Source organism: Oncorhynchus nerka, linkage group LG25, assembly GCF_034236695.1.
Source record: "Oncorhynchus nerka isolate Pitt River linkage group LG25, Oner_Uvic_2.0, whole genome shotgun sequence".
Classification (NCBI taxonomy): domain Eukaryota; kingdom Metazoa; phylum Chordata; class Actinopteri; order Salmoniformes; family Salmonidae; genus Oncorhynchus; species Oncorhynchus nerka.
In genome coordinates this window covers 57,989,591-58,017,477 of record NC_088420.1, presented here as the reverse complement: position 1 = coordinate 58,017,477, position 27,887 = coordinate 57,989,591, and the positions used below count along the sequence as shown (strand labels likewise).

The 27,887-nt window shown below is 44.0% G+C and overlaps 1 protein-coding gene across 1 annotated transcript; it reads right to left on the bottom strand.

Moving 5' to 3' along the window:
• LOC115109732 (tyrosine-protein kinase CSK-like) lies at positions 1-27,887 on the bottom strand. Its single transcript, XM_029635016.2, has 12 exons — positions 27,235-27,887; positions 13,755-13,844; positions 13,486-13,602; positions 11,220-11,332; positions 9,385-9,604; positions 8,413-8,572; positions 8,125-8,224; positions 3,295-3,385; positions 3,108-3,181; positions 2,751-2,946; positions 2,069-2,155; positions 1-1,282 (listed from the first exon to the last, which is right to left on the bottom strand). The coding sequence occupies exons 2-12, from the start codon at positions 13,767-13,769 to the stop codon at positions 1,100-1,102; spliced, it is 1,356 nt and encodes a 451-aa protein (XP_029490876.1). The 5' UTR covers positions 13,770-13,844; positions 27,235-27,887; the 3' UTR covers positions 1-1,099.

Sequence of the window (27,887 nt, the reverse complement as noted above, 5' to 3'; positions counted from 1 at the left end):
AACTTTTTCAAGTGGAATGATTTAATCATAATGGCAGCAAAGTAAAAACAACTTTAAAAGGTACAAAAAAGGCTTCACGTTCCACATGCATGGTTCCCTTCAGCTTTCATTTCTGAACTGTTTTGACATGTACATGTTACATTTTAATTATTTCTATACACTTGCCCTTAGTTTATCTCTCCAGAATGGCTTCTTCTTTTCCCTCTGTATCCATGCAATCTCAATCTCTCCGTCATGTTACACGTCATCCTGAAATGTTGAATTCAGTAACTTTTTAGCGGAGGATTTATTCTGCTTTCCAGTTTGATAAATGTGAGATGAACACTTGTGGCAATAAGAGAGGAGGATGTGTAACAAAACAAAAAAAAATGCATAAAACATAAAAGAAAAAAAAGAAAAAAGGCAAGCGTGTAGAGGAGGAGTGAAGTATCTGTGGGGATAGCCCTGTGTTCTGGAGGCATTTGGCACAGATTGTATTTAACTGGGGTAACAATCTTACACTGTATGGGTAGAGAGCAGGGACATGGGAAGTGTATTGCCTGACTTGGGGTTGATTCACACTAGCCGAGCCAAGCCGAACTGCACGGGCCAGGCTACGTATCCGTCATCTTTCCTGTAACTGTGCTGGAAAGGACCATGTGAAAAGAAAATATCAGAGCCAGCACGGTATGGTTATGGTCGGTACGATTTTGTGAAAGGGGTATAGTACCTCACAACAGTCCCGGGTGGGTTTGTTTGACACTGGAGTACACACTGTAGTCGGCCAGACCGATACAACCACTAATGTACTGTAGAACAGAAATACAGGCAACCCTGAGGTGTGTGTGTGTGTGTGTGTGGGGGGGGTGTAAAAAAGTGGAAATGCCAACATGTGGCAACAACATTTCCACAGAATGAGAAACTATAAAACAAGTAAACTTTAACACAATCTAATGTCAATCAAAAACTTTTTTATAAGAGAGGAAGGAGGATCTCTGAGGTCTTGATAATGTCAGGCTTTGGTCCCATCATGAAAGAAGAGCAATCCTTGTCCGTCCTATTTCTCCCTCAATGAAAGGAGAGCCATCCTTGTCCACTTCCCCTTTCACCTCCTATTCCATCACAGGTAGAGCTCCTTGGCTAGGATATGCTGCAGTTTCTCCCTGAGGACTCTAAAGCATGGCCGCACCAGGGGGTCCAGGGTCCAGCACTGCTTCATGACTTCATACACCACCTCAGGACAACCGTCTGGGGCATCCATCTTGTAGCCCTTCTCCACGCGTGGTACCACATCCTTTAGAGGCTGGGGCAGGAGAAGGGGGGATGAAGAGAAGATGAGACAGGGGAGTATCATTTGCAGAAATATAATACATTTTGATTAGGAATGACTTTATATCTATTTTGCATTACATTTATATGGTGTCATGATCACTAAAGAACATACCCTGACAGAATGTTGACAACATTGAAAGGAATAGTATTATACTGGACCATAATAGCACTGTCCACATTTCAAATGTACTACATTGACTCTTAACTGCCAAATTCATATACTCTACAGCTGTCAGAGTTTCTAACACACCTGCCCAATCAGTTTTATTCACTTGGCCGTTTCTAGCTTTTTGCGATTCTACTTATTTCGTCATGGGGCGGAAAGAAAAATGTACAGTTTTAATGCAAATTTTACTGCAGTTCTACATATTTTCCCAAGGGATGGTGAGGAGATGTTGCCATTTTGCAGCTAATTTCCTGCAGTTCTACAGATTTTACCATGACTTATGCCATGTTCATATGATATCTGAGTGAGAATGACAAACAAAAATCAATGGGGGCCCCCTAGATGTCAGGGCCCCTGGGCATGTGCCTTGTGTGCCCGGTCAGTAATTCGACCATGATTACTACAAGGCTTAGATAACTTACCTAGCAACCTATAAAATGTTAGCTGACATGGGCTAATTCAGTGACTGTCGGTGACTGACATATAAGAGGAAAAGCGCTGATGTACTACCAACTGTCAAAATTGCACGTTGTGTATTATAACTAACAGTTAGTTGAGTGACTTACTTTATAAAGGTTCAAATATACTTACAATTCTGGGGTAAGGCACTCGTCCAAAGGAGTAGATCTCCCACAGCAAGATCCCATAGCTCCACACGTCTGACTTGGTGGAGAATTTCTGTTTCTCAACAGACAGAGGGAAAGACAGCCTTTCCGTAAAGCTTATTTCAATGTGTCAAACATACAGTATATTATAGATATGGTGGAAATCAGCAGTACAATAATATTTCTATACCTTGAATCACAAATCGACCCCTAACCCCTACTCCCTGTAGATCTCAGAGGATTGGACAGGTGTAAGTAATATGGTGGTAGCTCCATCTTGCCATCTGATAGGTTAGGTGGAATTGCTACCATATTGCTTACAACTATCCAATCCTCTCCGATTTAAAGAAGTTCCTTAAGGGTTGATTTCAGATTCAGGGTATGCTCCTAAAGACATTAAGGAAAGTGACTTGTGAAACCGATGTCAGTGTGCTAGTTCAGCAGTATAGCTTCATCCCTCTCTGAGTAAAATTCAGGGTAAACGGTCTTTACCACGGCTCAAACCTGGGGGCCTCTGCCTCGCTAACACACGTAACCACCCTCCTTGACAACGTACAAACCAGTTGACCTATAGAAAAGGATCCAACTCAGTAGCACCATTGGCGACATTTCAAGCTAGCTGTGGAGTGAGCTTACGGCACGTTCTTATCTCCGTTACACTAGCCTACCTTTTCCCTTAGGGCCTCTGGTGAGGTCCACTTGATGGGCAGTTTGGCTGTGTCCTGATTAGAGGAGGCCTCCTTGGTCAGGCCGAAGTCGCTGACCTTGGCGATGTTATCATCTGACACCAGAACATTACGGGCTGCCAGGTCTCTGTGGACAAAGTTATTGGCCTCCAGATACTCCATGGCCTCACACACGTCACTACAGAGGAGAGGGAGGGGAACGGTTGATATTTAAAGAGGCATTGACAATGTTGATTAAAATGGACAATGTTACATTTCCAACTGGCCGCTATAAGCCCCTGTCAGCAAACTTCTGATAACATTATTCAAGATATAGGGATAAATCATTATCATGCTCACACTGAGAACTTGAGTAGGGAATCCCCACCCAGCACTGTCCGACCTCTGGAGCGTAGGTAGTCCACTAGACTGCCCTGAGGAGAAGGGAAAATAGAGAAACAGGTCTTCAAAGCTCTTTGGTTCTTTATTTATATATCTATCTATTAATGCATTACCTTTATTTAACTTAATCATAGGAGCCACCTACCTTGGCCATGTACTCAGTGACGATAAACAGGCTTCCCTTCTCCTCAACGATGACACCTAGCAACTGGACCAGGTTATTGTGTCTCAGTTGTCTGCAGTAAACAAGGAAAACAATTAAACAATGAGGACGGAAAGCGATTGCTCGATAACGTAATGTTATGACTATAACTACTGTTCCCTGAAGGAGGGAAATGAGGTACAACATACTATGGGTAGTCACACTCTTGTGACTTTGATTGAAGAACTAAAATCATGGTCAAGGTCAATAAAAACCGCACCTCGCTGGAAGCCCCGCCTTCAACATGTGATATGGGTGAGGCTCGGATTCATTCCTTTATTTTACTACTGCTCTTCACCGAGCCCAGGAACGGGCGTGCGGGGCCAAACAGGTGTGTTGGACCTTGTTTCCCTCCTTTAATGAACAGTCGTTATAGTCATTACGTCACGTTCCCTTTCAGTCAGACAAGTTCGGTTCAACATGCTATGGGGAAATGGAATCCCGGCCTAAGCCGACCCCAAAGGATACTAAATTAAATTCAATGCAACTTGAGAGACTCCCCTGAAGTCCTTCTTTTTTGTGTGCAAATGTTCTCACTACGGCCTGTCGGTCCAGGTTGTGGGGCCAACCTATTTATATACAGACAGTCTTTCCTGAGACATTGTGCATTACGTCCATTGCGCTGCACACAATTTAAACTCAATCTTGAATGATGCATGTCATGATATACAGACTGTTGATATTGCAACCACACACCTCAAATGCCGGTTCACCAGTATGAACGAAATGGGTTACTGTCAAAAATAATTCATTAAATTGAAAAAAATAGATAGAGGACAGGGCTCGTGGGCCCCCCACCTGCGGGGGCTGCAGGGGTGTCCAGTACGCCAGTGGGAGAGACGCTGCTTAGAGAGAGATATCTATCTATTGTTAGAGAGAGTGAGCCCCCCGCTGCGAGCTGGATTAGCAAAACAGGCAAAAAGCTGGTCACAACCGGATATTCCGTGTCCACTCAATGTATGTGCGTAAGTTCGTACTGGACACAGGGCATGTAACCTCCGTTGCTATTCAGAAGCAAAAGGAGGAGGTGAAAAAAAGGGAAATAGCGCAAAAACTAAAGACCTGTAAATGCAGCTTTCGGGGGGGGGGTGAAAGCTGCATTTAGATGGGACGAACTGAGTATCGAAAGGGTGTACAGATAATGCTTGGAGGTCCCCAACACGTTTAGATCTTGTAGGAGAGGATCTTCAGATCCACCGAATCAAGAGGCTCAAAAGGAGCCACACACCGCGACTCCAAAACCAAAGCCAAGTCCCATGTGGGTGCAATAGGTTTAAAGACCGGTCTGAGATGGCGCACACCTTTCAGGAACTGTACGACCAAAGGCTGGAACCCCGGGGTGGTGTCGTCAATTCCCACAACACGCTGAAATAGCAGCTCTGTACACTTTTAAAATGGAGAATGCCCGCCCTTGCTCGAAAAGCTCCTGTAGGAACATAAGAAATGTCCCTCACACAGCACTGAAAAGGAACCAGCCCTTTATTACATTTACATTTAAGTCATTTAGCAGACGCTCTTATCCAGAGCGGCTTACAAATTGGTGCATTCACCTTATGACATCCAGTGGAGCAGCCACTTTACAATAGTGCATCTAAATCTTTTAAGGGGGTGAGAAGGATTACTTTATCCTATCCTAGGTATTCCTTAAAGAGGTGGGGTTTCAGGTGTCTCCGGAAGGTGGTGATTGACTCCGCTGTCCTGGCGTCGTGAGGGAGTTTGTTCCACCATTGGGGGGCCAGAGCAGCGAACAGTTTTGACTGGGCTGAGCGGGAACTGTACTTCCTCAGTGGTAGGGAGGCGAGCAGGCCAGAGGTGGATGAACGCAGTGCCCTTGTTTGGGTGTAGGGCCTGATCAGAGCCTGGAGGTACTGAGGTGCCGTTCCCCTCACAGCTCCGTAGGCAAGAACCATGGTCTTGTAGCGGATGCGAGCTTCAACTGGAAGCCAGTGGAGAGAGCGGAGGAGCGAGGTGACGTGAGAGAACTTGGGAAGGTTGAACACCAGACGGGCTGCGGCGTTCTGGATGAGTTGTAGGGTTTAATGGCACAGGCAGGGAGCCCAGCCAACAGCGAGTTGCAGTAATCCAGACGGGAGATGACAAGTGCCTGGATTAGGACCTGCGCCGCTTCCTGTGTGAGGCAGGGTCGTACTCTGGGATGTTGTAGAGCATGAACCTACAGGAACGGGCCACCGCCTTGATGTTAGTTGAGAACGACAGGGTGTTGTCCAGGATCACGCCAAGGTTCTTAGCGCTCTGGGAGGAGGACACAGTGGAGTTGTCAACCGTGATGGCGAGATCATGGAACAGGCAGTCCTTCCCCGGGAGGAAGAGCAGCTCCGTCTTGCCGAGGTTCAGCTTGAGGTGGTGATCCGTCATCCACACTGATATGTCTGCCAGACATGCAGAGATGCGATTCGCCACCTGGTCATCAGAAGGGGGAAAGGAGAAGATTAATTGTGTGTCGTCTGCATAGCAATGATAGGAGAGACCATGTGAGGTTATGACAGAGCCAAGTGACTTGGTGTATAGCGAGAATAGGAGAGGGCCTAGAACAGAGCCCTGGGGACACCAGTGGTGAGAGCACGTGGTGAGGAGACGGATTCTCGCCACGCCACCTGGTAGGAGCGACCTGTCAGGTAGGACGCAATCCAAGCGTGGGCCGCGCCGGAGATGCCCAACTCGGAGAGGGTGGAGAGGAGGATCTGATGGTTCACAGTATCGAAGACAGCCGATAGGTCTAGAAGGATGAGAGCAGAGGAGAGAGAGTTAGCTTTAGCAGTGCGGAGCGCCTCCGTGATACAGAGAAGAGCAGTCTCAGTTGAATGACTAGTCTTGAAACCTGACTGATTTGGATCAAGAAGGTCATTCTGAGAGAGATAGCGGAGAGCTGGCCAAGGACGGCACGTTCAAGACTTTTGGAGAGAAAAGAAAGAAGGGATACTGGTCTGTAGTTGTTGACATCGGAGGGATCGAGTGTAGGTTTTTTCAGAAGGGGTGCAACTCTCGCTCTCTTGAAGACGGAAGGGACGTAGCCAGCGGTCAGGGATGAGTTGATGAGCGAGGTGAGGTAAGGGAGAAGGTCTCCGGAAATGGTCTGGAGAAGAGAGGAGGGGATAGGGTCAAGCGGGCAGGTTGTTGGGCGGCCGGCCGTCACAAGACGCGAGATTTCATCTGGAGAGAGAGGGGAGAAAGAGGTCAGAGCACAGGGTAGGGCAGTGTGAGCAGAACCAGCGGTGTCGTTTGACTTAGCAAACGAGGATCGGATGTCGTCGACCTTCTTTTCAAAATGGTTGACGAAGTCATCTGCAGAGAGGGAGGAGGGGGGGGGAGGGGGAGGAGGATTCAGGAGGGAGGAGAAGGTGGCAAAGAGCTTCCTAGGGTTAGAGGCAGATGCTTGGAATTTAGAGTGGTAGAAAGTGGCTTTAGCAGCAGCGACAGAAGAGGAAAATGTAGAGAGGAGGGAGTGAAAGGATGCCAGGTCCGCAGGGAGGCGAGTTTTCCTCCATTTCCGCTTTATCTTGGAACCAGAGCTCAAATGCTTGCCACGTATACACATACAGACCCCTTGTGGCGGGAGCCCTAGCGGACTGAACAGGAGCAGTAATGTCCGGAGGTAACCCTCTAGCCATCAGATTGGCCCTCTCAGGAACCAAATCTTTGGCGTTGCTTGCCAAACCTGCTTTCTCCACTCCATCCAACTCCAGGAATTTAAAATAGGACAGGGGTTGCTAGTAAACTTAATTAGCCATGATGAGGCTTTTTTTAATCTAAGCTAGGCTAGCTAGCCTCTTTGACCTCAGCACAGTCCGTTTAGAATAACCAAGCGACTTAACGCTACATATATTAAACAAGAGAGCTACCCCAGCAACTCCACAGTTAACTCTGCAAGTTAGTTAACCTGGCTAGCACGCTATGCATCGCTTGTTAGCTAGCCTGGTCTCGAAAGTCTACGTAGGACCAGATCCTTCAGCAATAAGTCTGGGAAGAGAGGCAAACAGTGCTTAACCATGGCAGACACAGGCGGTGGGAGGATACCCACAGAACCTGCCTGCCCTCTCTCTTCGAGTCGCCTCCCATAACCGGCGACAGAGTTCACAGGAGCAGGGAGACATTTGACCTGACCAACGCCTTAATCCATCTCTGCGTCCCGCAACTCAGACTCAGCCGATGTACGGGCACTTGTATGTCTCAGCCGTCCCCTAGTCCCGCACACAAACTGATTTGTGTGAGGGCAGCCAGAGTATGCACCGAGCCGAGACATACTCACTTTTGTTGTCTTGTATCTTTTTATTCATTTGGGCATTGTCACAAACCCAAATAAGGCTTGTTAGCCTTCGTCGTTTCCTTAGCCATCTAACGTATTGCTATAGCCAGGCCAAGCAAGCCAGAGAATAACTAATTGTTTGTGATTAGGAAACTATGAGAACCATACAAACTTCAGCACCTAATTTCCAGGAGGTGAGCATGCTCTACCATGAAGGGGCAGTTTACCACATAAGATAGTCTCTTGTTCCAATTGTTAGTTTTAGTAGTGTGAATCATTCCTGCTTACATCGAGGTAAAAAGCGGAATAATTGAAAGAATCCGAGTCTCACGCTTATCACCTGTGGAAGGCGGGGCTTTCAAGAGGCGCAGATTCCATTGGCCTTGTCAGGCGTGATTTTCATTCTTTAATTGAAGTCGCGAGGGTGCGACTACCCATAGTGTGTTGTACTGAAGTTGACTGACTGAAAGGGAACATGTAACAGAAGTTTGGTTCGGGCTCTGACTTACGTCATGACTGAAGCTTCAGCGATGAAGGCCTGTGCTGTAGCATCGTGTTTGATACACTTCACCGCTACTTTGGTCCCTCTGTAGTCTCCCACCTTCACATCTGAGGGAAAGAGAAACATGTGAGTGAGAATGAGAGAATTTACTAAGCCATATTCACACACTCCAAGAGAACCGGAATGAGGTGGATTAAGCTGGAGAAGACTGCCTCGAACTGGTTACAACAGAGTCATCATCGATAAAACCTATTTATACACAGCTACAGTCACTCGTTTTCACAAAGCCACTTGCCTCCAAACTCTCCTTTCCCAATGGACTGGTGGATATTGATTTCCTTCCTGTTGAGAGCCCAGCCGCTCCTGGAGAACTCATCCTGGGCCGCCACAGTACCCTCCTCCAGCTTCGGCTTGATCAGTTTGGTGCAGAGACCGTCTGCATCTTTGGTATAGTGCTGAGGACAGGGAGAGAAAACGTGGGTCAATAACATAGGCCAAGAAAGGGAAAGATTGCCAATATTGATGACATCATCAACATTTAACTGAACTGGATAACTGAATACATGAAAATGGAACAAAAATGCATATGGGTCTTCGTTTCAAAGGTACAATTGATACATTCTATTTTTAATGGACTCATTCAGCATACTAGCCGTAACCAACAGAGGGCAGCATGGATAAAAATATAATCAGAGGTCAAATTTTAAAAAATGCATGTCAACAACACCTCGTAGGCTTTAATAACTGACATGCTTTTTTGAGACCAACAAAATGACTCCAAAACTGAGTTAATGTATAGAGTGCCGCCAGATGGATGAAGGAAGAGAGAGGATGGTTTTGAAAGTATAACCCGGCTGCCGGGTGTCTTCAGGTGAAATGATCTGGAGCCTGCCGCTATCACTTCCTCTTTGTCACTTCCTGTACAGTGTATTTGTTCCAGGAACTGTGTGTGTGGCTCTGATGAGGGAACAGTTGCAGAGGCCAGAGCACGTACAGTAGCTAACAGAGAAATCAACTCTGTATACACTTGGTCACACCATTTGTATGGCTCACACACTCTGGTTGTAAAATAATAGACAGCTTTATTTGACCAAGAAGGGACAAATCCCAGATCCTGATTAATGAACTGCTTGACTAAAAAGCATGCGCAATAGAGAATCTTTAATGAAGCCCAGGAATAGACTTAATCTGTGACTGGGAAACTGGCCCGAAGATAACTATTTCATTTTATTTCTCCCCTCCACCCCTGTCTCTCCCCACCACCCACCTCAACAAGCTGCATAAGGTTCTCGAAGAACGCCTCCTCGTCGATGCTGAGCTTTCCCTCCTTGTAGACAATGCGGTAGTGCTCCACCTTGCCGTCACAACTCACACACAGAGTATAGTCCCCAGGGTAGTTGGTGCTCTCCCTCACAAGGTACAGACCCATCTCTGGGGGGATCAGGAGACACTCAGCCTGCTCCCTAGTTATCTTACCATGGAACCATCTGGAGGGGTGAATGGGGATTAATTAATCAATCACATTTGTTTATAAAGACGATTTTACATCAACAGTTGTCACAATGTGCTTTTACAGCACACACACACACCGCAATCACTAACACTAATATGTCTAAAAAGATAATACGTCTATCACTAACACTAATAATAAGTCTAAAAAGAGTCTTGGCAAAACAGCTGATCTGATTGGTAAAAATACCAATTAGTGAAAAAAACATACGTGTGCAGACACACAAACACACACTTTCTTAGAACTTAGGCATGTGGCTGAATGCGGGAGATTTCAAGATCCAGCAGGAAATCGTGCAGTGCACACACAGCACTGCAGAACTGAACACACACACATTTCTAGCTTTTTGAGGGCTCTAAGCTAAATTTAAAGCCAATTTCCTGCATTTTTGCCATGACTTGTGCCATGTTCATATGACTTGCGTGCCAGGTTAGTAACTTGGCCATGATTACTGCTTATGGATTAGATAGCTGGCTAGACTAACTTAACTAGAAATGTATAAAATGTTAGCTAATTGAGTGATTGTCAGTGACTGACATAACAAGAAGAAAACTTAATGCACTATTCAATTTAGAAATTTCACCTTGTGTATTCTACTATCCTAACTAACAGGATGTTGAGAACCCGACTGCCCCCCCCCCCGGCAGTGCACACACATGAGAGCTGAAACGGACACAGAAGAGCACTAGCTACAATTACAGGGATGCAGTCAGACAGAGCCAGGACTCAGCCCAACTGTGGTTTATATTCACATAACAGTGGCTTCACTGCCACGACAAATAGCCTATCTGTACTCTACAACCACACAGAAACATCCTGAAAAACAAACACTTTCAACCAGATTTAGTATCACAGTCACTATACTCTGAACTGTAAACTGCAACTCATGGTGTCACCTAACCTGAGCACTTTCTTATTTGTTTCATAGAGTGCTTTCACCTTTATGTTATACAGGTACTTCAGACTGTTTTTATGCTTTAATTGTTGAGAGCTCTTACAAAAACACATTCCTATGTGTGTATTTCAATACCTAGAAATGGCATAATAAACTTGAACTAGAGCCAGGGCTCTCCAACCCTGTTCCTCGAAAGCTATTGTCCTGTAGGTTTTCAATCCAACCCTAATCTAGCACACCTGATTCGAATAATTAGCAGGTTGATAAGCGGAATCAGGTTAGTTACTGGGGTTGGAGCAACCTACAGGTGGATAGCTCTCCAGGAACAAGGTTGGCGAGCCCTGAACTATACCCTAGTAACTTCGGGGCGGCAGGTAGCCTATTGGTTAGAGCTTGGGGCAGTAACCGAAAGGTTGCTAGATCGAATCCCCGAGCTGACGAGGTAAAAATCTGTCGTTCTGCTCCTGAACAAGGCAGTTAACCCACTGTTCCTATTTTTTTATTGACTATTGAACCTAAAAGGTACTCCTGACTCCCATATCTTTATTTTGTTACTACACTACTGGTAAGTAATGTAACAACACAACACAGGCAGTGTATTTATGGGAAGTAATTTCAGTACAACATGGAGTGATGAGCAATGTTTTTAAGGATTCAGTCTGCTTTAACCAGGCTACGATGACTGTACTGTACTGACGGCATTAGACTCAGCTTGCCCCCTTGCTTCACCCCTTCCCTCTTCTGGACATAGTTAGCTGGGATGGTGCCTTCTTGACCTGCTGTGTTCTTGGCTTTGTACCAGTTCGGGTCCTGGAACAGAAAATGTCATGATAACTCTGTGTATCAGATCAGGATTGACTGAGTAAATACTGTACAGAGGTAGAAAAAATTACTGAAACAACAACCCAAAAGTTCATCCTTTAAAAACACGCAACTATTTTTTTGAACTACTGTACTAGTCATAAGTTTGGACACACCTACTCTGTCACGCCCTGACCTGAGTATTCTTTGTTTTATTTATATATTTTGGTTAGGTCAGGGTGTGACATGGGTGATGTATGTGTTTTTGTACTGTCTAGGGGTTTTGTAGGTTTATTGGGGTTGTTTATCATCTAGGTGTTTATGTATGTCTATGGTTGCCTAGATTGGTTCTCAATTAGAGGCAGGTGTTTATCGTTGTCTCTGATTGGGAACCATATTTAGAAATACCCAAAGAAGATGGCTGCCGTGGGTTATTGTCTATGTCTAGTTGCCTGTGTCTGCACTAGTATTATATAGCTTCACGTTCGGTTTGTTGTTTTATATAGTTAAGTGTTCTTCGTCATTCATTAAAAAGTATGTATTCTAATCACGCTGCGCTTTGGTCTCCTCACTACGACGATCGTGACATACTCATTCAAGGGTTTTTCTTTACTTTGACTATTTTATACATTGTAGAATAATAGTGAAGACATCAAACCTATGAAATAACACATGGAATCATGTAGTAACCAAAAAAGTGTTACACAATTCAAAAAATATTTTATATTTGAGATTCTTCTAAGTGGCCACCTTTTGCCTGGATGACAGCTTTGCACACTTTTGGCATTCTCTCAACCAGCTTCATGAGGTGGAATACCTGGAATACGTTTCAATTGACAGGTGGGCCTTGTCAAAAGTTCATTTGTGGAATTTCTTTCCTTCTTAATGCATTTGAGCCAATCAGTTGTGTTGTGACAAGATGTGGTACACAGAAAATAGCCCTATTTGCTAAAAGACCAAGTCCATATTATGGCTAGAACAGCTCTAATAATAATAAGAGAAACGACAGTCCATCATCACTAAGACAGGAAGGTCCGCAACAGAGTTACCTCTGCTGCAGAGGATAAGTTAATTTGAGTTACAGGTCTCAGATATTCCAGCCCAAATAAATACTTCAAGAGTTCAAGTAACTGACACATCTCAACATCAACTGTTCAGAGGAGACTGCGTGAATCAGGCCATGGTTAAATTTCTGCAAAGAAACCACTACTGACAGACACCAATAATAAGAAGAGACTTGCTTGGGCCAAGAAACACGAGCAATAGACATTAAACCGGTGGAAATCTGTTCTTTGGTCTGATGAGTCCAAATTTGAGATTTTGGGTTCCAACCGCCGTGTCTTTGAGACGCAGAGTAGGTGAACAGATGATCTCCACATGTGTGGTTCCCACCGTCAAGCATGGAGGTGGGGGAGCTTTGCTGGTGACACTGTCTGTGATTTATTTAGAATTCAATGCACAATTAACCAGCACGGCTACCACAACATTATGCAGCAATATACCATCCCATCTGGTTTACGTTTAGTGGGACTATCATTTGTTTTTCAACTGGACAATGACCCAACACACCTCCAGGCTGTGTAGGGGCTATTTGACCAAGAAGGAGAGGGATGGAGTGCTGCATCAGATGACTTGGCCTCCACAATCACCTGACCTCAACCCAAATGAGATGGTTTGGGATGAGTTGGACCGCAGAGTGAAGCAAAAGCAGCCAACAAGTGCTCAGCATATGTGGGAACTCCTTCAAGACTGTTGGAAAAGCATTCCAGGTGAAGCTGGTTGAGAGAATGCCAAGAGTGTGCAAAGCTGTCATCAAGGCAAAGGGTGGCTACTTTGAATCTAAAATATATTTTGATTTGTTTAACACATTCTTTGGTTACTACATGATTCAATGTGTCATTTCATAGTTTTGATGTCTTCACTATTTTTCTACAATGTAGAAAATAGTCAAAACAAAGAAAAAACCTTGAATGAGTAGATGTGTCCAAACTTTTGACTGGTACTGTATGTTCTTTTTATATGTAAGTGTAGAAATGTCAAGAAATAAGACAGAAATTAGAAATATTTTATTTTTTATACCAAGTAGACACAAACTGTAAATCATTGGAGCGTTTGGCCTGTTTCTCGTCTCCCTCTCCAGAGAGAGAGTTAGGTACCTTTACCTTAGTCACCACGATTATGGTTAAGACATCTCCTTTGTTGAAGGGCAGGTCCTGCTCTGTGGTGCCCTTAAAGTTGTATTTGGCCACACACTCTGTGCCCTGTGGCCATGTTGGTGTCTGAGGGACAGGAGTGGTTATCAGGATGAAAAGCAATGAGGAATTGATATTGACCCCAGCTCAGCAATAAACCAGCTCAATGATAAGTGGTACAGTGTATCTCTATATTCGACATGAAGCAGCCATATCTGTTTATCATATCCTGGTCTCACCTGGGGTTCAGACATCCTGAAGGGGAGGAGGCAGTGGGTCTCCTCTCACAGGCCTCACACACCGAACGCTACCATCACACACACACACACCTGTGGAGAGAGAGGAAGAGACCATAACAGGCAAAACAATGGACAACCTAAGTAGACAGTCATCGCCTAAACACAACAATTAATTGGGCCATTCAGTACACCAATCCACAATGTCAAACATGGAAATGTGAAGTACAATTTTACTTCGACCATGCTGTTTCTCATGTGGGTGGTCAGATATACAGTGGGGCAAAAAAGTATTTAGTCAGTGTTACGGATACAGTTATCCTGTGTGTGTGTTTCTTTTCTCTCCTTCTCCCCTCACAGGTGAAAATCATCACTCCCCAATCAGTCAACAATCAATCATCAATCAGAAGACACACCTCCTCCTATTTCCTACCCTATCACAGTTCCTTCCCCATGGTTTAAAAACCCCATCATGTTTGCTCTGAAGCAATCTCTAGCTCAATCTCTAGCGTAATCTCTCTGTAAATGCCATGTCTGTAGGTCTCTGTGTTTCACTCTCGCTTTGTGTCTTAACCGCTCTTTTGTTAAAGCACCTCCATAGCACTTTGTCATCACCTGTGAGTATTGTTTTTGGTTATGGTGTTTGTTTGTTGCTGGTGGGAAAAGGGGGAAACCAAGACAAGTCGCCCATGGGCATACACTACCCGTAGGTGAACTTTGTTAAATACACTAGTTAGAACTGGGCGGACCACCCACTGTATTTTTGGTTAGTTAGCTGTTGTTAAAGTAGGCTAGTCTAGCTTAGGGGTGTTTTTGAATACTTATTGTTTCTTTCCTTGGGTCCAGCTCAGCCCCTTTTCCTGCTCCCCCCATTACCGTGTGTTTATAAATAAACCTAGAGTTTGACGGTAGATTTCTGTTGTCGTGGTTATTTCGTGCACACTTTTACTTTGTCATAATAATTTGCATGAGTTATGTTACGGGTCTCATTACCATCCCCCCTAGACTGTCGGGCCAAAAGGGATTCGTAACAGTCAGACACCAATTGTGCAAGTTCTCCCACTTAAAAAGATGAGAGAAAGTCCGTGTTGCCCAGCAACAGCCCCAAAACATCACTGCTCTAGAGGAGATCTGCATGGAGGAATGGGCCAAAATACCAGCAACAGTGTGTGAAAACCTTGTGAAGACTTACAGAAAATGTTTGACCAACAAAGGGTATATAACAAAGTATTGAGATAAACTTTTGTTATGGACCAAATACTTATTTTCCACCATAATTTGCAAATAAATTCATAAAAAATCCTACAATGTGATTTTCTGGATTTTGTTTTCTCATTTTGTCTGTCATAGTTGAAGTGTACCTATGATGAAAATTACAGGCCTCTCTCATCTTTATAAGTGGGAGAACTTGCACTGACTAAATACTTTTTTGCCCCACTGTATTTATCAGATATATATTTATCTATATATATTTATAGATGGAGTACAAATATTGAATCATTACAAGAATGAGTTTGACAAGGTCCAAAGAGAGAGAGAGAGAATATAAATAACACTCGGTTACAGCCAGTGCCAGAAAGCAGAAGTAACCGTTTTTGTATATATTTTTTTCCCATCTCACTTTCAAAACTGTGGGGAAGCAAGTTTCCATTATGTCGTCACAGTAGCAATAGGTTGGGCTGCTCATTGCCCACCCTCATTGCGCAACCTAATATTATGAAAGGTTTCTTAATGTTTTGTACACTCAGTATATGGAATATATTTGAAAAAGTCTCAAGTTGAATCTTTCCGTCCAAATGAGTATACTGTAGAGCTTAATATAGTTCTCCTAAACACTGAGCATGTAAACTAGTGGTAGGATCATTCAGGATTCTCCTCAATCTTTATTTTCTATTCTAGATTAGAAGACATTGACCATAAGGAGGGAAGCATTTACAGTAAAAAGTATGTATTTTATATTTACTGCGGTCAGTCAGTTACAACTTCTTTCATTATAGTTGATGCAGTCAATGACATATGGTTGTATTGACATACAGCAAGTATTTCCATGTGGCCTAACAAATGAAAAGTAGCAGAGCCACATGACATGAATGGTGAATGCATGGCTCATGGATGGTGTCATCGTCCCCGAACCCATTGAAATAGAATCACTAGAACGGGTAGTCTGAGGGACTTTTTCCTGTTCTTGTTACTCTATTTCTATGCACGAGTGGTGAATGCACGGCCCATGGGCGATGCCATCATCCCAGGACAAACCACTTCCTTTCAGCAAGGGTCAGTTCCCATGGATGAGTTCTGGGCCGTGTTCCTTAGGGAACCAAACAAAAGAAAACACTCAAACAGGGTCCTGGTCCAATAAGAAACACTAATTTTCATTTCCCGTTGTGAAACGTTTTTAAAACGCTTTACATTGCGCACACAAATGAACATGACCCTGACTGAGTAACTAGCGTCTTGTGCCACAACATGAGGTCACTTCCTCCCACGGACATGTCACAGAGAAAACCCATTACAGAGCTGAGCGGACTGTGGATGGTGAACTTCCTGCCTGACAGAGAGCCCAGACTGTGATTAATCCTACACTAGGGTGGGGTCGCTGAGAAAGAGAGCGAGAGAGAAACAGAGAGCGACAGAGAAACAGAGAGAAAGAGTAAGACAGAGCACAGACAATGACTGAACAGCATTAGTATTACAGCTAGGCCACAGCAACTGATAGTAAGAGAGAAAGTAAGGCCTAACACACTTCCCTTTGAAAACACACATGCTCCCACCATTGTTACTACTTTACAGAGACACATTTTTTAACAGAATGACGTAAATCAGGTCCAGGCAGTTAGTATGTGTGTGTTTTTTTGGTTTTACTATTCTCGAGGGAATCACAAGGATATTAAAATAAAGAAAATGCAGACAAGTGGGGACATTTCGGCGGTCCCCACATGGAAAAATGCTATTTTAGGGTTTAAGGGTCAGGTTTAGGGATAATTTAATGGGAATGGGAATTCTGAATGGGAATCAATTGTTTGGTCCCCACACAGACAGTAAAACAAACGTGCACAGGGCTCCTGAGTGGCGCAGCTGTCTAAGGTACTGCATCTCAGTGCTAGAGGCGTCACTACAGACCCTGGTTCGATTCCAGGCTGTATCACAACCGGCCATGATTGGGCGGCGCACAATTGGGCCAGTGTCGTCCGGGTTAGGGTTTGGCCGGGGTAGGTCGTCATTGTAGAATTTGTTCTTAACTGGCTTGCCTACTTAAAAATAAAAAGGTAAATAAATATCTTTGGAGCAGCAGAAGAAGCAACATATCTGAAGGGATCCTCCCAGTCTTATGATCTCTGAACTACCATGACACATGGGCTCAGGCTGTTTAGTTCCACATTCTGCAGAAATGTTTGAGGCGCTTGCACACAAGTTATACATACATGTACAAAGAAGTAGATGAAAGAGACAGACTGTCAGAGCAGAAGATCTAAACAACTGCTTAAGTTCGTGATAATACATCTCATGACGATTAAACATCAATCACCAGACGTTTGCAGTGCAGAACTACAATAAGAAGAAACCCATCAATCAACTGATGCTTTGAAGTCGATAAACACAGAAATATAAATTTGATTTATCTATGTTTACATTTAGATTTATCTGTATGATAATAGAGCTGGGTTTTTTAACTGATAGATAGCCACAGGATGGGTCTGGTTAAAGACCCCAGTGGAACAGTGACATCACCAACTATGGAATGGGTCAACAACAAGGACCACGCCTGCCTGGGATGACACTTTTGATTTCCCCCTTTATTTAAATTTTTTTTTTTTTAATGTAACCTTTATTTTAAGCAACAGCTCAGTGAAGTATATAAAAGTCCTTGAATAGGCCAACATCAAAATAGCAGCAGGCTACCAGCCCAGCATGTGTGAGTGAATGGAACATAATTCAGCATGTCTTGGTGTCACATTTAACAGATAAGGGCTATAGCCGTTTCCAGAAGGCTCCCTCTTCATCGAACCACAGCCTTTCCATTTTCAGGAAGCAGACAACACAGTCTTTGTGAGCTATTCCAGTTCAGTTTCTAATGTGACCCCTGTCTTTCTGAGTACCGTAGTCAATCAGCCCTGATCTGATACAGTCTGTGGGTAAGACACACTTTAGTTCCAGAGGTCTGTAATGTAAGGTATTCTCTGATTGTTGCAGGCTACATCTCTGCTAGCCTGAGTTCCTGACTGACAATTCAGCGAAGTGAACCCAGGTTATGTCCTTGCTGAAAGACACCACCAGAGTCCAGCACACAATGAGGTTTCACACAGTGTGTTGGTCTATAGCCTACATGCTGCAGTGCAAGCCGTACAGAAGGGTAGTAGAGTACAAGGCCAGCCGTGCGTGACATGTGCCTGAGGCTACATCAGGAACCAGGAAGTTAGCTTCAATGAGAATCTGTCTCAGCATGGATACATGATGTGCTCTGTGATACTACTGTTACAGACTACAAAGGTACAGCTAACGAACACTACTGTACATAAACCAGAGACAGAAAGGGCCATGCACTCCAAATCACAAAACAGTGGTTAACACAAACCAGTTGGCAGCCTAAGCATGGAGACATACTGTGCCCTGTGATACTGGTACAGACTAGAGCCACAGCTAAATACACCATGAAGCATACTGACACAGAGACACTGAGGGGAAATGTAGTCGACACCATCGCACATCAACTGCACTGTTTCTTTTTCCTTATTAATTGTATTTATCTTGCCTGGTACTGTCCTTAAATGACCCCATGAGGGATAATAAAGTCATGATCTTATTTTATCAACTGAAAAATGTAAACAAGTGGAGAATAGCCTTGGAAACACCCATCCCTTCTGCTATACATTCTCATCCAATTGGGTTCAAAGCAAACAGGTTTTTCATCATTTTCCGTCAAGTTGCTAAATGTCTTATGCAAGACGAGTGGTGTGTCTACTCTAGTCTAAACTAATGTATGCATGTAGAGGAACAATTGGTTCTAGGCTGTCTTCAACAGCAGCCAGTAGACCTAGCAGCAAGACGAGACAGGTAGACAGGTATGAAGGTATGGAGAATTCCTTCCTCAGACCATGGAACGTGTCTGCCACACCCTTGTTGCAGTGAGTGCTCTACCCTCACTGAACTCACTAAGCTACATGAAAACACTGCAGAACTCACAGACAAAAAACAACAATGCATTGACAACTGTAGTTATATAATGATATTAGGCAAGGTGAGTGAGAAGTGATCTGTCCAGATTATTTATTTAGTATCACATGTAAAATTATACTATTATGCTGAATTCTCAATCATTAGCCTACATACAGTATCTAGGCCTAATTGCATCAAACACTAAAATAGCCCTGCAACAGAAAGACTACATAATGGCTAACCGTGGACCTTACAAGCTCTCACACTAGACCTAGAGATGTGCACAAGCATAATACCCCATAACCACCATGCTCCCACTACCAGCCCTGCCCCATGGCTTGCATCCCAAATGGCATCCCATTCCATAAATAGTCTGCTACTTTTGACCAGGGCCCATAAGGCTCCAGTCAAAAGTAGTGCACTATGTAGGGAATAGGGTGCCATTTGAAACGCAGACCATGCCTCAGTAATTATCCCTGTGTGCCCCAATCTCTCTCTCCCTTCCTCCGTCCTCCAGCTGTGTAGGTCTCAGTAGCCATCCTCATACTGTGTGTGTGTGTGTGTGTGTGTGTGTGTGTGTGTTCAGCCATGTAGGGTCTCAGTATCCCTCCTCCTGTTCCTGTCCCTCCGGGGCTCCGTTTGGTTGAGGATGCTCTGTTTGATTACAGCCCGATACTTTGATGCTGCTGTTAGCTGCTGCTGCCCTGCTATCAGGCCTTTACAGCAGCAGCAGGGGAGAAGCCAGAGCCAAGGAGTAAGAGATGGAGGGAGGGAGGAAAACCAGGCAGCCATAGCCTGAAAGAGTAAGGAAGATAGTGTTAAGTGTGAGAGCTATGTCCCCATGCAGCAGCTAGCCTGGTGCAGGGAAGCAGCAGTGCCTGTTACAGTAAGGGAGATAGTTGTGAGAGTGTGCCACAGGGCCATCCAGCTGGGTCTGACAGACGAACAGAGTCTTAGCCAGGTACACTATAAGCGGTGCAGATCGTGAGAGAGCCACTGGTACAGTGAGCGAAGGAGTTCTGAGAGGAGTGCGTGCCACAGGGCCATCCAGCTGGGTCTGACAGACGAACAGAGTCTTAGCCAGGTACACTATAAGCGGTGCAGATCGTGAGAGAGCCACTGGTACAGTGAGCGAAGGAGTTCTGAGAGGAGTGCGTGCCACAGGGCCATCTAGCTGGGTCTGACAGACAGACAGGCTGCAGATGTTCATGTAGAGCCACAGAGCAGGAAGTCAACAACATAGACACCACCTCATCCGCCTCAGGGACAACAGCTAGATCCGGCTACAGTCAGCAACACCACTAGTTTCAGGTCCTCCCCGTTTTCTACCGTTTAGCGCCTAATGAACACCACCCAGAAATAGTGGATTTATTGTCGGTTTTACAGTTTTGGTTGGATGAATTCAGATGAGTATACGAATGAGTATACACAAGCAACAAAAGCATGTTGTTGTTGGTTTTTACAATAAAGTTTTGAGAGGCTCGTGAAAGTAAAGTTGATGAGGAGTCAAACAGTCTCCCTTTTAGATCAACAGGAAGGGAAACATGGCTATCATTTCAGAGCTGTGTGTACATCCTTCAGAGCAGCAGGGGAAAATCCCACTGCAAATGACAAGGTTTTGCATCCAGACTAGACCCGACCCGTTTCAGTCAGCTTTGAATCTGCCAAGTCGGCTAGGCCTAACCCCAGCCAAACCACACGATCGCATTACTTAGTGCACAACAGAAAACATTTCTCAACAGAAAACAAAAAGTTCAGTTGGTTCCTCCCTGTTTCAGTCCCGTTTGGTGCCCAATGAACACAACCACAGGAGAAGATATTGTTGACAAAAGCCTGTTAACCCCACTGGCTACAACCAGCGGATCGACATATTGTTCTAAAGCATTGAACATCTCTCAGTTTGAGAAGACCCATCATAAAAGAGGCTAGTTTTAAATCTGTAGCTGTGAGGTACAGTAGGAACATTTGTTTAAAATGAGAATTACAGAATGGACCTTTCTGGAAATAGTGTAGTTTGCTGGTGAAACAAATCAAATGGTCATTTTCCTACAGTAGAAGATGATAAAGGGGAAAAACAGCTGTGGTAATAGTGTGTATTTATGCATGTCTGTCTTGTCAGACACCTTTGATAAAGATGAGCAAAAATAACTGTATAAAATAAATCATTAAAATACTGAGCTATTTTGTATGCTCAAAAAAAATTGGGGAATTATATTATTTGATACACAATTACTCAGAGAAAGAGATTTTGTTTAAACAAGTAATATTTTTTTTTCTCAAAAAAGGTTGGGGTCAAAACGATTGACACCCCTGTTTTCAATACCTCACCATGTGATGATGACGGCACTGGCCCTTTTTCTTAAATGTTTTATGAGTTGTATAACACATTGGGAGGGATCTTAGACCATTCCTCCATACATCCTTCGTCTGGGCTTATGGACTGCCCTTTTCAATTCAAACCACAGGTTTTCAACGGGTCTGGAGACAGATGGCCATTGCAAAATGTTGATTGTGTGGGCAATTAACAATCTCTTTTGGGATTTTGATGTGTACTGCTTGGGGTTATTGTCTTGCTCGAAGATCCACTTGCGGCCAAGTTCCAGCCTCCTGGCAGAGGAACCAGGTTTTTCGGTTAAAATGTCCTGGTAGGTACTGGGTAAAGTTCATGATGCCATTGACTTTAACAATGGCCCCAGGACCAGTGAAAGCAAAATAGCCCCATAAAAATCATTGATAACATCAATCATATTTTTACAGTAGGTATAGGGTTCTTTTGTGCTCATGTGTTCTCATTTCGACGCCAAACCCACCACTGGTGTACGTAGTCAAAGAGCTGTATTTTCATGTCATCCTCATCCAACAAATGTAAACGCCTGGAGTTTGCGAAATGGCATTGGCAATTGAAGTGGAACCAGTGCTTTGGTCAGATGACATGAAAATAGAACTCTTTGGCCATGCACACCAGTGGTGGGGTTGGAGTAGAAATGAGAATGCCTAGCCTGTGGTTTGAATTGAGCCCAGACGAAGGATGTATGGAGGAATGGTCTAAGATCCCTCCCAATGTGTTCTCCAACTCATAAAACATTTTAGAAAAAGGCTATTGAAAGGTATTTAAAACAGGGGTGTCAATAATTTTGACCCCTACCTTTTCGAAAAAATATATATTACTCTGAGTAATTGTATTAGTATAAAATAATATAATTTCCTAATTTTGTAGAGAATACAATATAGCTCAGTGTTTTAGTTATTCATTTTATAGTCATTTTTATCAAGGGTGTCAATAATTTCAGACCCCACAGTATATATGAGACAAAGTAGAATCTCAATTCAACGGCTCAGACACAAAAGGTACAGTGCCTTGCGAAAGTATTCGGCCCCCTTGAACTTTGCGACCTTTTGCCACATTTCAGGCTTCAAACATAAAGATATAAAACTGTATTTTTTTGTGAAGAATCAACAACAAGTGGGACACAATCATGAACTGGAACGACATTTATTGGATATTTCAAACTTTTTTAACAAATCAAAAACTGAAAAATTGGGCGTGCAAAATTATTCAGCCCCTTTACTTTCAGTGCAGCAAACTCTCTCCAGAAGTTCAGTGAGGATCTCTGAATGATCCAATGTTGACCTAAATGACTAATGATGATAAATACAATCCACCTGTGTGTAATCAAGTCTCCGTATAAATGCACCTGCACTGTGATAGTCTCAGAGGTCCGTTAAAAGCGCAGAGAGCATCATGAAGAACAAGGAACACACCAGGCAGGTCCGAGATACTGTTGTGAAGAAGTTTAAAGCCGGATTTGGATACAAAAACATTTCCCAAGCTTTAAATATCCCAAGGAGCACTGCGCAAGCGATAATATTGAAATGGAAGGAGTATCAGACCACTGCAAATCTACCAAGACCTGGCCGTCCCTCTAAACTTTCAGCTCATACAAGGAGAAGACTGATCAGAGATGCAGCCAAGAGGCCCATGATCACTCTGGATGAACTGCAGAGATCTACAGCTGAGGTGGGAGACTCTGTCCATAGGACAACAATCAGTCGTATATTGCACAAATCTGGCCTTTATGGAAGAGTGGCAAGAAGAAAGCCATTTCTTAAAGATATCCATAAAAAGTGTTGTTTAAAGTTTGCCACAAGCCACCTGGGAGACACACCAAACATGTGGAAGAAGGTGCTCTGGTCAGATGAAACCAAAATTGAACTTTTTGGCAACAATGCAAAACGTTATGTTTGGCGTAAAAGCAACACAGCTCATCACCCTGAACACACCATCCCCACTGTCAAACATGGTGGTGGCAGCATCATGGTTTGGGCCTGCTTTTCTTCAGCAGGGACAGGGAAGATGGTTAAAATTGATGGGAAGATGGATGGAGCCAAATACAGGACCATTCTAGAAGAAAACCTGATGGAGTCTGCAAAAGACCTGAGACTGGGACGAAGATTTGTCTTCCAACAAGACAATGATCCAAAACATAAAGCAAAATCTACAATGGAATGGTTCAAAAATAAACATATCCAGGTGTTAGAATGGCCAAGTCAAAGTCCAGACCTGAATCCAATCGAGAATTTGTGGAAAGAACTGAAAACTGCTGTTCACAAATGCTCTCCATCCAACCTCACTGAGCTCGAGCTGTTTTGCAAGGAGGAATGGGAAAAAATGTCAGTCTCTCGATGTGCAAAACTGATAGAGACATACCCCAAGCGACTTACAGCTGTAAACGCAGCAAAAGGTGGCGCTACAAAGTATTAACTTAAGGGGGCTGAATAATTTTGCACAACCAATTTTTCAGTTTTTGATTTGTTAAAAAAGTTCGAAATATCCAATAAATGTCGTTCCACTTCATGATTGTGTCCCACTTGTTGTTGATTCTTCACAAAAAAATACAGTTTTTTGGGGTCGCCGGCTGGGATCCATTCCGTTGTCCTGGTTGAAAGGCAGAACACAGGATCCGCTTCGTGAAAATCATATTCTTGGTCGTACTGATGGTGAGTTGACGCTGATCTTATATTCAGTAGTTCTTCTTGACTGTATGTAATGAAACCTAAGATGACCTGGGGTACTAATGTAAGAAATAACACGTAAAAAAACTAAAAACTGCATAGTTTCCTAGGAACGCGAAGCGAGGCGGCCATCTCTGTCGGCGCCGAAGCTGTACAGCATCGTGAAGAAGGCGCAGCAGCGCCTCTTCAACCTCAGGAGGCTGAAGAAATTCGGCTTGTCACCAAAAGCACTCACAAACTTCTACAGATGCACAATCGAGAGCATCCTATCAGGCTGTATCACCGCCTGGTACGGCAACTGCTCCGCCCACAACCGTAAGGCTCTCCAGAGGGTAGTGAGGTCTGCACAACGCATCACCGGGGGCAAACTACCTGCCCTCCAGGACACCTACACCACCCGATGTCACAGGAAGGCCATAAAGATCATCAAGGACAACAACCACCCGAGCCACTGCCTGTTCACCCCGCTATCATCCAGAAGGCGAGGTCAGTACAGGTACATCAAAGCTGGGACCGAGAGACAGAAGCTGTTTTTCAATCTCAAGGCCATCAGACTGTTAAACAGCCACCACTAACATTGAGTGGCTGCTGCCAACACACTGACTCAACTCCAGCCACTTTAATAATGGGAAATTATGTAAAATATATCACTAGCCACTTTAAACAATGCTACCTAATATAATGTTTACATACCCTACATTATTAATCTCATATGTATACGTATATACTGTACTCTATATCATCTACTGCATCCTTATGTAATACATGTATCACTAGCCACTTTAACTATGCCACTTTGTTTACATACTCATCTCATATGTATATACAGCACTCAATACCATCTACTTTATCTTGCCTATGCCGCTCTGTACATTACATTACATTTAAGTCATTTAGCATACCATCACTCATTCATATATCTTCATGTACATATTCTTTATCCCCTTACACTTGTGTCTATAAAGTAGTAGTTTTGGAATTGTTAGCTAGATTACTTGTTGGTTATTACTGCATTGTCGGAACTAGAAGCACAAGCATTTCGCTACACTCGCATTAACATCTGCTAACCATGTGTATGTGACAAATAAAATTTGATTTGATATGTCATCTGTATGTCATGTACTGTTGCAAAGCATATTTCCCTATGGGGTGTTAGAAGTATTACTACTCTGTTCTAAAACAAAGTCATTAGGAGTTCACCATCTGACCTGGATATGCCTGCTTGATGATGTAGGGAAGACACAGCTGTGCCAATGGACAATAGGGCCCTAGGCTATGTAATGGTAAAGCAAAGTGAGTCACATTAGGACAGTTCACTATTTGACCTGGCTGAGAGGTGGATATAATTACACTGCATAATCACCAGAAACATTCCACTGGCAGGGAGGGCATTACACTACAGGCAGCATTATCACTATCAGCATGGGCAGCATTGAGCATTCCCATCACAGTCACTACATAGCCTGGAGCCCAAACCGATATGCTCCCATTGATATTGTGAAGTGAAACAAAAGTGAAATGGAGCTTATCAGTTTGGCTTCTAAGCTAGCCACTATAGGCAGTGTGAGAAAGCCTATTCTTGCTACCTCCAAAGTGCTAATAACTTTTGGTTAACACCACTTGACGAAGCTAGGCGCTGCGTCACAGCCATGCCCAGCCAGCAAGTCGGAGTAACAGTTTTACTCAGTTTCATCCAGCTCCATTATTTATTTAACTGGTTTGCCATTCTCTGTTCTCTGAGTTGTGGAGCTCCATCCGGCTACAGTGGAGCTCTCTGTGTGTGAGAATTGTGACTATGCATGCTGGCTATTGTCCATAGAGAGGGTCAGTGACAGAGGTCAGTGGCCTTACTGAGCTGAGAGAACTACTGCCTTGGCCCAAGGGGGGCATTCTGTCTCTCTGACAGATGTACACACATACACAAACACGCATTCACCCACAGAATGTCTGCCTTGGCCCAAGGGGGGCATTCTGTCTCTCTGACAGATGTACACACATACACAAACACGCATTCACACACAGAATGTCTGCCTTGGCCCAAGGGGGGCATTCTGTCTCTCTGACAGATGTACACACATACACGCATTCACCCACAGAATGTCTGCCTTGGCCCAAGGGGGGCATTCTGTCTCTCTGACAGATGTACACACATACACGCATTCACCCACAGAATGTCTGCCTTGGCCCAAGGGGATTCTCTGAACTGGAGTTAGATTCCTGTGAGTGTTGTTTTGTAATGCTCTAGTGAGTAACATTTTGCATGTATTTATTACAGCATAATTCACTTGAAATGTTAAGGTTGTCAAAGAGCAATACCCCATCATCCACACAGACATGTAAGCAGCCAAAGCCCTATTTCAGCCAAGTCTTCCAAAGCTGCCCATCCATCCATCCATCCATCCCAGCATATATAACACGCTTTTGGCTTGGCGATGCTAAAGGCTCAGTGACACCCTCTTGAGAAGCAGCCAGGTCACCATCTGGGGGCTCAGCGATACCCTCTGCCACTCCATTTTTGCCCCTTGTACCCTCCTGAGCTGAGCTACCAGGCATAATGCTGCCTTTCTGTGAGCCCAGGGAGAGGAGAGGAGGACAGAGGAGGCTGTTTGGTGGTTCTGACACAGCTGCACCCAGAGTGCCAGAGGAAGTGGCAGAGAGAGAGAGAGAGAGAGAGGCAGATAGAGATCACGACTCTTTCCATCATTACATTCCTAAGCGCACAATATCTGAGCAACAATACTGAGTGTCCTGGTGCTATCCTGGTGGTTATGGCATGATGCTCACCAATTGGCTGGCTACAGTCAGAACAAGTGGTCGTCATCAGATACTGAATCTCTACGGTTTGAAACACTGCTTGCCTAATCAAAGGGTGCACTTTTCCATTGCAATCACACCAATACGTCACACCATGCAAATAGATCAAGATGACAAAAAGGAAATAGTCTAACTGTTGACAAAGTTCAAGGAACTGAAGCTCAGTCAGTTTATGTGACTCTCATTAGGCAAGCTACTGTACAAGACAGTGGATGCTTCCCGAATGGCATCACATTTCCTACATATTAGTGCAACTACTTCTGAGCAGAATCCCTGTTGGCCCTAAAACTCAAAATAGTCTGACCATCCCATCCCTCTACAACTATGAGAAGAAGCAGCCATAATACCTGTGATTTTGGAAGATGCCGATTGTGTTAGAACACACGATGCAAGCAGCTAGATTACTAAAATTCGAGATCCCCTCGTGATTCTGGATCTGTCCATTTATTTGTTTTAAGAGCAGTCAATAACATAGGGAAACAACAGTAGTGCAACAGCTTACCTATCAAATGGAACTAAGTATCAATAGATGCATCCCTATTGATAGAACGCAGAGGCAGCCAGAACGTGGATGGAATAGATGCCAGACAGCTGTAATCTACATTCGCGTCAGTTAAAACGATTTCAACATGATGATGCAGTCAGTGTTCTTGATCTTGATGAAAACAACACGACGGGGTCTCAACCGTAGAGCGAAATATAAACCGCCGAATTAACTCAACTCGGTCACAAACTAGTGATATCAACACACATATTTAATCTAAATTCTCCAGAATGTGAAAAGTAGACAAATAATCCGCAAGCGTCAATGGTTATCCTCTGCTCTGGTCGGCCTTGTTGTAATATGAAATACATATAGTCAGCCAAGAGGAGCAGTGGTGCACAAAATTCAGACCACTGAATATAGAAATGTATCGCGTTTATTATTGGAACATTGTTGCCTGTAACTGTTCTAGATGTTACATTTCTGCAACGTTCTGCACGTTCCGCCCATATACGTTATAGTACCGCCCCTACCTTGATCCCTTGCAGTACGCATGCGCATATTCTTCCAGGCAGTGTTGGTATGCTCGCAGTTTTCGTACAAATTGGGCTACTTTGAAAACGATGTCGCGGTTGAAAATATATTGGTCGCGGGTTTTTGTGCTATTTCTA